Genomic DNA, 10,003 nt, shown 5'->3' on the forward strand with positions numbered 1-10,003 from the left:
ACGCATGTTGATTACACTTTCTCAATGTCCCCGTGCGACCACGAGGGCTATATCATTGCATCATTACTCACACTGCAGCCCACATGCAGAGATAGTCTGATGATTAGAAATTTTGAACTGTCGATATTCTCTATAGTATCACAAAAAAAGCTATTCTAAGTATGTAATAGCGCTTCAGTAAGTATCGTGAACGTTGCTGGTGGGGCTTAGAGTGGTGTATGTATGGCATGGAAACCATGCAGGATGGTCACCCAAACGAGAAAACAATGCCCATCCAACCATCATGTGAACCATCACGTGAGTTTCCAAAATTTTGGGTAGCATTCCAGGAGTGGGATTCAGTAGTGACCACTTCAGTACCAAGGTTGGAGGTGGTCAGGGACGCGGATTTCCTGCTAAAGCCTTTCACAGGAAGTTCTTCCTGTGCCGAGAACCCAAGTGGGGCCCACAGTGATGTTTGTAAGAAATTCACCCCGTCCACCCCTTTCGCGAGTTCATTTTAGGACATGAATCCAAAAAGGAGCCGGATCCAATACTCAAGTGGCACTCACTGAGGTTTTGAATAGGTAATCAAACCATTGATGGTCTTGCCACCAGAGCTTAACTCTCGCCATGGCCTCAAACAAACTGTCACTCCCATCTCACTACGTGTCTGGCTCCTCCACTGATCGTCTCATCACGAACTTGACTCTCGTCGAGTTTCGAACAAAAGATCACCTTTCCCACATCCGTGACCATCCTTCCACGAAGCTAAGCTCACGCTAATTAAGCGACAAACAATCTATCATATTTATCCCTAGCTGATTGTAAGTGTACTTATTATGAAATCATCAACAAAATACTTTCTGCATTGGACTGTATTTTCTCTCTATAATATTTCATTATTGAATTGTGGTTGCTATCAAGTGCTTGGTTGAAGTCATTTCAACCAAAAAGCAAATAGAACTCATCTGAACCAACCAAAAAAACGAAAAGAACTCATCCGAAGTACAAACCCTCCCCTTGCAAATCACATGTTCTCTCATGATTAGCAGCTAGATAAACAGCTGATTCATACAAAACTTAGTCTCCCGGTCTATTTCGACGCTTAAAATCATTGGTGTTTGGTTCAATTCGAACCACATCCGACTCTGGCATGCCTAGCACATACGACTAAATTTGAGCCAAAAAATATATGAACCTAAACCATGCATTGTCTGATGCAATTATACTCAAAATAAGTTCATATGATTCATAAATCATACAACATAAGTATAAAAACATATTCCCTTGAATAATTTTAAGAAAAAGGGTTTTTATAGGATTTTTTTGCAAATCCTTTTTATATCGTCAGTAGATCTCACAATGCATTGCATGTATCAATAATACAACGGAATTTTATGAAGGGTTTATGTGATACATAGAAATTTAATAACTCCCCTCCTATATCTCTTGCATATCGTATCGCCATATACGAACCAGTGCATATGCCAAGGTTGAATGCTTGACAAACTATCATATTTAGCACCGCTTGCTTACTCGCCCCACGAATCCAGACCACTGAGATCAGGAGTGCCATTGGGTTGGGCCTTGGTTAGCCTGTACACTAACATATAGTTTTGATGCCCTAGTTTCTGCTGACTTGGCACACCTATCAAATATCACATTTAGTCATCAGTGGACCACCCCATTAGTGATGTAGCTAAAAATTCAGGATAATACGTACGTGCAACAGGTGGTTCACGCAAACAATTCAGGATAATACGTACGTGCGTGCAACAGAATGAACGACCTGGATCTCTGACCCACGTGCCATATTATCACGTGTGGGGAGAAAATGATTCTACTTACTTTTCTTTGCCATCATACTGTGTTTGATTTTTCTTTTTCTTTTGGATTTATGTGCAGGAAAGGTATTGATAGTGTAGTTCTAGAAAGGGCCGACTCTCCGCGGGCAACGGGAGCTGCGCATTCAAACCAACGGTTGGCGTGCACTTGATCAGCTGGGTGTAGGTCCCACTCTTCTAGAGAAAGCTAATCGATTACGAGCGTAGGCCCCTTTGCTTTCGCATTCGTAGTCATTAGGTTCCAGGTGGTGCGTGTGCCAACAGGCACTGCACGAATCAAGCATGCCATCGTGCCCCTGGAAAAGGAAAATGGAGTGGGCCACGGTAAAAGTGACATTTGGTGCTGTCATGAATCATTCATAGCAGGGAACAGCAGATGGACAGCTAGGATTCATTCACATTTATGGCCATGGTTGGATTGCTGGAAGTGCCCATCTTTAAGAGTCACCATGAATGGATCACGCGCGGTCCACGTATCTCGACAATTGAAAGAGATCCAATGATTTTATATTCAAATGTCCTTTTAAATGTGTCCAAGTGGCTGATGGAGATCACACCTTTAGTGGAATTATTTTACCATTGGCTACAACGGCATGGTTCACTAGATGGACAGTCGAGGTCATCCAAACATGCAGCCCTACGGGCTGAATCCATGGTGGCCTACCATTTCACCATTTTCCCACGTGTATGGTGAAGATGTACGCTTCACGAGGCTTTCCATGATAATGGCCCTTTTTCTTTTTTCTTTTTTGGCCGGTGGTAGGCCCACCATAGTAAGAAAATGGTATCGAATCCATCAGGCAGGGTCACTCTTCATTTAATATTGGACCGCCAAAAATAGGTTAATTCAATCATTAAGTGGGCCGTACCATAGAAATCATTGAATAACCATCCCAAACCTTACGTTTGTTGGTTCTAATGAAGAGATCAAGGAGAAATTTTAATTATAATAAATAAGAAATATTGAAGGAATTGTTGTATTAACAATAAATTTGCTCCTACAAGGAAGAATCCCGATGCACTGAGTCCCAACAATTCTACCCCCGGAATATAACAGCTCTTCTCCACAAATGATGGCTTTATCAGGTGCACGCGTGATTTTAGCAAGATGAAATGAAGTCTATCCAAAAGAAAGTTGCCAAGATAAAACAAGAAGAAACTTAAGAGAAGGAGAGAAGATGGTTTTTTGGGATGTCATATGAATGAGAAAGGATGAGCCTTTGTAGAGAGAAAAGATGTAACCGTTAGAGCTCGAGGTGCATGCAGGCGGTACATTAATGATCTGTCGGTGCATGTCCGCTCAATTAATATTATGTCAGTGCATGGTGATTCTCTACCTACATGCACATGCACGTGACCAGGCACGGATAATCATTTTTCTCCTACTTCAATTGTTCAAAAGATGCCACTAGTTCATTTGCCTCAAGTGATGGGATATAATCTTCGATAATGTAAACCAGCATAAGGATAGTGAGATAAACTTCATTTTTTACTGTCATCTCTTAAAATTCTTCTCATAAAAAATCTTGATTCTAAAATGCTAAAAAACAATTGTCATAGTGTCGAGATTTTCTTAGTGAGAAAATTGACTTTAAATTGTTAGTTCTAATGAAAAGATTAAGTAGAAAATCTAACTATAATAAAGAAGAAATAATGAAGGAATAATCTCAAGAGTTAAGCAACGTTATAGTCATGTCATAAATTTGCCCCACAAGAAAGAACTTCAATGCACTGGGTCCCAGCAGTATTTTTACCCCTGAGAATACAATAGCTCTCCTCTATGAATGATAGCTTTAATCAAGTACGCATGCGATCATCTCCAGCCATCCTCGGGCTTGCTTCATATCATGGGAGGGCTGGCCCCTTGTTTCATTCCTTGGGAGATCTGGATTTCCAAAAATGCCTACAGATTTGAAGGGATACCCCCGCTGGCTGCTAGGATCATTACTCGGGTGACCTGGAGATTGTCTTCGTCTTGTTCTTTATCTCATGCCAATTCAGTCCGTCTAGCAGCCAATCTTCCAGCTATTCGAGACCAGGGCAACGTTAAATCTTTTAGGCCAAGGGCCCAATTAGAGTGGGTGAAATGGAGTAGGGCAAAGTGCGGCTTGGTCAAGCTCAACGTCGATGGGTCAGCTAAAGGCAACCCATGCCCTTTGGGGGGGTGGGGGGTGGGTGGTCCTTTTCGCTTTCGCGGCGGCATACAAGTTTGGTTCCAACACTAGAGCAGAGCTTCGAGCAGTCTATAACGGCCTTGCCTATTGTGGAGCTATGAGATTCGTCAATGTGGAGGTAGAATCGAATTCCATGTTTGTGGTGGGGCTCCTAATTGGGTCTCAAAAGTCAAGCTGGCGTTGGATGTATCGGATGCGGAGGATAGATAGATTAAGTGTCGGAGGCCAGGTCAGTTTTTCCAACGTGCTGAGGGAAGGGAACGGTCCAATGGATGGTTTAGCCCGTATGGGGTCCCAGCAGCAACTCTTCTATCTTGGTAAGGTCTGATCCAATCTTCCTCCCCAAATCAAGGGGCTGATCTTTCTGGACAAAGTGGGCCTTGGCAATAGGGAGGCGTATGCGTCAGCCTAAGTTCTGCCTAGTCAGATTCATAATTTTTATTTTTTCAGTTTTCTACATGATAAGCTTCCCACGGTTTTTTTTCCCCTCGGGTGGCCCGAAAGCGGTTGAGGTTTTTGTACATGGTTCCCCTTCTATGATATAATACTCGAGATTTATATATATAAAAAAAAATTACGCATGCGATCTCAACTAAACGAATTGAAGCCTACTCGCACTGATTTTCCCAAAGGGAAGTTACAAAGAGAAAACCGAAGGAAACTAAGAGAAGGAGAGAAAATGGTTTTTTTCGGAAGCCATCTGAATGAGAAAGAATGAGCATTTATAAAAAGAAAAGATGTAGCCGATGGAGCTCGAGGTACATGTGAGCAATGGATTAATGATATCTCAGTACATATCAGTACATGTCAGCTTACGCAGAGAAAAACAAAATAGGTCAGGTCAAAGACACCACACATATAAAAGTGAAGATTCTTATGTAAAGTCTCGTAATTCTCAACACATCTGAAACATTTGTAAGACTAAACCAAACACATTTATGCAAGTGCGGTCAACACAAGATAAAACTTTTTTTCTGATTTTTTAAATCCTTATTTTTTCCTTTTTATTCTAACACCATTCACGTGGTGGGGCACCAGATGGTTGGACCAACCCAATTTTCGGGTGTCGTTGCCTATGTGAGGGAATCATCAACGAATCTCTGTTTTACAGAGGTATATATAAAAAGTAAAAATAGAGGGAGGCTTTTAATTTGTCATAAAACAGAGTGGCGGTTCACGGTGCAACAGTCCACGATCCAGATCGTTCATTGGGTGAGTCCCACTTCGGATCTGCTCCGGTGGAAGGACTATAAAAGTGTACAGTATAGAGCATATTTGCAACGGCCGGCATCATATTGAAAAGGACCACCAGTTGGACTGCTCGGATCATCCCATAAGTTCAATTGGCAGATCATGCCACGTGTCCAGTTTGGATGCAGAGCCCCTGTTTAAAGGAAATGAGTCACAATATAGATTTAGCCTATGGGTTTATCAAAATGCTGAATATTCCAACTTTGTTATTTACATTTATATTTATTATTTATTGTCTGAATTATATTCAGGGTGCGAGAGGTTTCGCTCGACAATGGGATGACACAGGAAGTCCTAGTAGGGTAAAATTCTAAACCCGTCATCTGTCCAATAACTGATCAGATGGGCTACCAGTCCAATGGTCTAGATTATCAAGGTGTGGCCCAGCTGCACCTGGTTGAATACAGGAGCTACCGATCGTTATGCTGTGAGGGTGTGCCAGTAGGCATTCTTCACCTCGACATTGTAATGTTTCCATTTGGATTTAAAACAGATTGTGCGTGGATTGATGGTAGGAAAGAAGAGTTTCGCTGCTTGCTGAGGAGTGATCTTATCCAAGTACTTTTTGATGGCCTACCGCACGGAACAGTCCGCTTCGGCTGTCAAATCGTCGCAGTCAAAACAGATCAAGTAACTTCCCACTCCGTTCTTCATTTCCATGATGGGAGTGTGACCACTACAAAGGTGATCTATTGATCCTGACTGTCATTTATTTTTTTTTGTGGCATTTGCATTATTTTTTAATTAACATTTCCAATTATGATAATATTTACAAAAGAGAGGGTTTCAAGTTTATCTGTGGACCATAATTTACAGTCCACTAATGAATAACTTTTAACTTATCATGTTTTTTCGACATCCAACTCTTCCAATAGGTTGTTCACATCGGATCTCTTAGAAAAATCAGCCCCATCCACTCATTAGATGGGTCACACCATAGAAAAACAACGTTTTGATAAATAACAAAATACAAGTGTGGTCCAATTGGCACGAGGATGAGGCTGATTTTTGCTAAAAAAAAAATAATGATAATAATAATAATCTCAATGATTGGGCCAACTAATTCGATGGATTGGATGTTGCACACATAAAAGGTTGGAAATTATTTAAACAGTGGAACCCGGTCCAGTTCCAGCTCAGTGGCCAGTGTCTTGCAATAGGCCAGTGATTAGTAGAAAGGATCAAGCATGTTTAGGCTGAAAGCATGTCCAAACCCGGTCCATGATCCAAGTACCTGTTTCCAAGGTATTCTATAACAGTAATGGTGGCCATATGTGTCCTGATAGCCCTATAACTGCTGTTACAGTCTCTTTTTATTCTGGACCATTATAAGGCCATTATAACTGTACTAGGGCCTTTATGGGTTGGTTTTTTTCTTTTTCTGCAACAGCCAACCCCATAACCTCCACACCATGATGTTTTCAGGCCCAGGTCACCTGAATCATGACTGGCCCTCCTTCTAAATACTAGCCTACTCATGACTCGCCCAGACCATGCTAAGTTGGGCTGGGAAGGCCTACTTTCAGGTCATTAGATAGATGCATGCTCATATCCAGCTCAATTAATTATAAGGTCTAGAATACAAGAACGTGTCCAACTCACAGACCTCAAGGCCCAGCAGACCAAATGCAGACAAAAACAGGCCGGGCTAGTCAAGCCAAGCCCACTAGCCAACCTACATGTGAAGCCTTCCCCACTTTTCAAGAGGTATTAGCCATTAAAAAGAAAAGCTGTCATTGGAACAGTTCAAATGATTTTGGTAATCAGCTATTTGATTTTGTTTTCTACGTGATTAGATGATTTAAAAAGAAAGAGAGATTCACATTCATGCAATGTAGATTTTAGTCGGCTGTGACGGAGTAAACTCAATAGTGGCAGAATCACTCAAGCTAAAACCCACCAGAAGCTACAATACAGTTGCACTGAGAGGGCTTACATATTACCCAAATGGTCATGGAGTTGACAATGATTTCGTCCGGACAAGGAAAGGACGTGTGATTGTAGGGAAACATCCAATCAACGACAAGCTCGTCTACTGGTTCATATCCCGGCCGCAGCTTCTCAAAGGTAGTGTGTACAGTTCAAATTCCTGCTAAGACTTATGGTAATCATCAACAGATGAAAGATTCAAGATCAAGGTTAAAAGAATCAGTGACTCGGATGGATTCCTTGGGCCGACTCCAGCGGCAACCTGTCCAAGTCAGGGTTGAACCAGCCCGACTTGGGGGGCTGAATCAGCCCTTGGACAATCGTAACCGGCCGATTTGACTGGACATGGGCAACAGACATAAACAGTGCTCAAAAATCTAGTGCCACTAGGCAGTTAAAACTGCAAGGCCCCACGACTAGTCCAGATCTCATGTTGGACGGACGTGGTTTGCCTGCTGACACTGCTAGTAGCAGCCACCTCGCTACTGGACGGTGATCTGTAGGCCCAAAATCATTATGTGTCTTATCCATACGGGTCATCTAACTTGGATCAGTATTTTAAGGCATGAGCCCAAAAATGATGCATATCCAGATCTCAGGTGAACCACACAACAGGAAAACAATGGTGATTGAACAGTCACCTTTTAAAACTTCCTAGAGCCCACTGTAATGTTTATTTCCCATCTAACATGTTGATTAGGCCATAAATACCTGAATGAAGGGAAAAGAGAAAAAGAAATGGAAGTGCGTACCCAGTTAATCAGTAGCTCCTATCACACTGAGTAAACTCAGTTGAGCCCACCTTGAATGTATGTGGTCTATCACGCAGTCCATCCTTTTTTCCATCTAATTTAAGGGGTTGACCCCGAAATGGAAGCATTCCCAATATCGAACGGATCATACCACAGGAAGGAAACAGTGGGGATAATGATTTCCAACTTTGAAACCTTTCTAGGTCCCACAGTGATGTTTATTTGTCATCCAACCTGTTCACAAGATCATAAAGACATGGATGAAGGGATCACACAAATATAAGCTTGATCCAAAACTTCTGTGGCCCCCAAGAATTTTTTCAACAGTAGATGTTCAATTCAACTGTTTACTTTGGTGTGGTCCATTTTAATATTGTATATGCTTCATTTTTGGGCCCAAGCACTAAAGTTATCTGATAAAATGTATGGACGGAGCGGATAAAATAAATAAATCATGGTAGACCTTACAGAGTTTACTGAGTACCTACGCGTAGTGAGTAACGCAATCCGCTTCCAGAGAAATATCAGCTTGATACAAAACTTTTGTGGCTCCTAAGAAGTTTTTAACGGTGAGAAATCAATCACCACTATTTCCTGTGGTGTGGTCTACCTGAGATTTTGCTCTACCTCATTTTTGGGCTCATCCCCTAAAATGATATGGAAAATGGATGGACGGCGTGGACAAAAAAAAAAAACATACATCATGGTGGGACCCACAGCACCGTCCAGTAGCCAGTCCACTACTGGCAGTGTCAGTAGGCAAACCGCATCCATGTTGGACATCTCATATGCGGGTTCATTGACGTGAGAACGCCATACGTGTACGCAGATTCTGAAATCTCGGGGAAGCCCGAACTGATCAGACAAACAGCATTGGAAGCAATGAAGGGATTTCCATCAGAAATAACCGAATTGGCCGAGAACAGCATGGATGATTCTTTGAATTCTACAAACATAAGATACAGAGCTCCATGGGACGTGTTACTAGGAAACTTGCGCAGAGGGATGGTGACTGTGGCAGGGGACGCATTGCACGTGATGGGCCCGTTCCTCGGGCAAGGCGGTGCAGCTGGCCTAGAAGATGCAGTTATGCTTGCAAGATGCCTGGCGAAAGCTAGGCATATGGAGCCAAATGGAGATCTTGACGGGAAATAGCTGGTGAGTATAGTCGGATTGGCACTCGATGCATACGTTAAAGAAAGAAGGATGAGGGTTACAAGGTTGTCTACGGAAACGTACATTTATGAATTGTTGGTGGAAACCTCATCTGTTTTTATGAGTGGATTGATTGTGTTCGTTTTAAAGACTCTATTCGGTGGTGGAATACTCGGTCATTCTCAATATGACTGTGGCCGCCTTTGAAAACATGTGGTCGTGATTATGTTTGTTTCCATAGTAGGCTGTTGTAAAGACTATTTGATGTAGGCCCATAGCTTACCATAGGGCCTGGTATGTGCTAATTTTGGATGGTTTGTTGTAAGATTTTAGAAGGGGCCTAAATATCAAATATCACATTTGCTATTTATGGTAGATAAAAGGGACCTATGTGGAAGATGTCATTGAAATTTTTAAATAGTATTTTGCTATTTTAAGTCAAACATTTTTTATATATTGATGGGATTGTTATTATGGTAGACAAATTATAGGTTAGTTTGAAATAAATTAAGCTTGATTTGAAATCAATCTAGTAATTGGGAGAACTTCATTAAAAATTCATAGAACTTATCTTTAGGGTTTATAAGAGGTGTGTGTTTTTTTTTTTTTTTTTGAAGTAATGTAAGAAAAGAAGTTTGAATATCAACAAAATTCTTTTTCCCTCTCTATTCAAATATTTCTTATGAGTGTATGTATTTATTTTTCACAATTCAGATGTTAAGTTCTCATTGGTTAATAATCAGGTTGCACCATTTTGATATCAAGGTGAGTGATAGTTGAGGGATTTTCAACTTTACATAACCTTATAATGGCTCCAAAAGATATGATGAAAGTAGAGTTTGTGTAAGTAATCTAATTAACCTGCACACTTACACCCCACAGAGTAAGTAAAAAACTTTTTCCATCGAATAGGCAA

At 41.3% G+C, this 10,003-nt stretch overlaps 1 protein-coding gene across 1 annotated transcript; it reads left to right on the plus strand.

The window, feature by feature from the left end:
* The first annotated feature begins 3,953 nt into the window (after nt 1-3,953).
* On the plus strand, nt 3,954-9,087 carry LOC131224346 (monooxygenase 1-like). The gene is made up of 4 exons (XM_058219861.1): nt 3,954-4,229; nt 5,503-5,553; nt 7,090-7,318; nt 8,762-9,087. Exons 1-4 carry the CDS (start codon nt 3,954-3,956, stop codon nt 9,085-9,087), a joined length of 882 nt encoding a protein of 293 aa, XP_058075844.1.
* Nucleotides 9,088-10,003: the final 916 nt, after the last annotated feature.

The sequence above is a fragment of the Magnolia sinica genome, chromosome 2, assembly GCF_029962835.1.
Source record: "Magnolia sinica isolate HGM2019 chromosome 2, MsV1, whole genome shotgun sequence".
Taxonomy (NCBI): domain Eukaryota; kingdom Viridiplantae; phylum Streptophyta; class Magnoliopsida; order Magnoliales; family Magnoliaceae; genus Magnolia; species Magnolia sinica.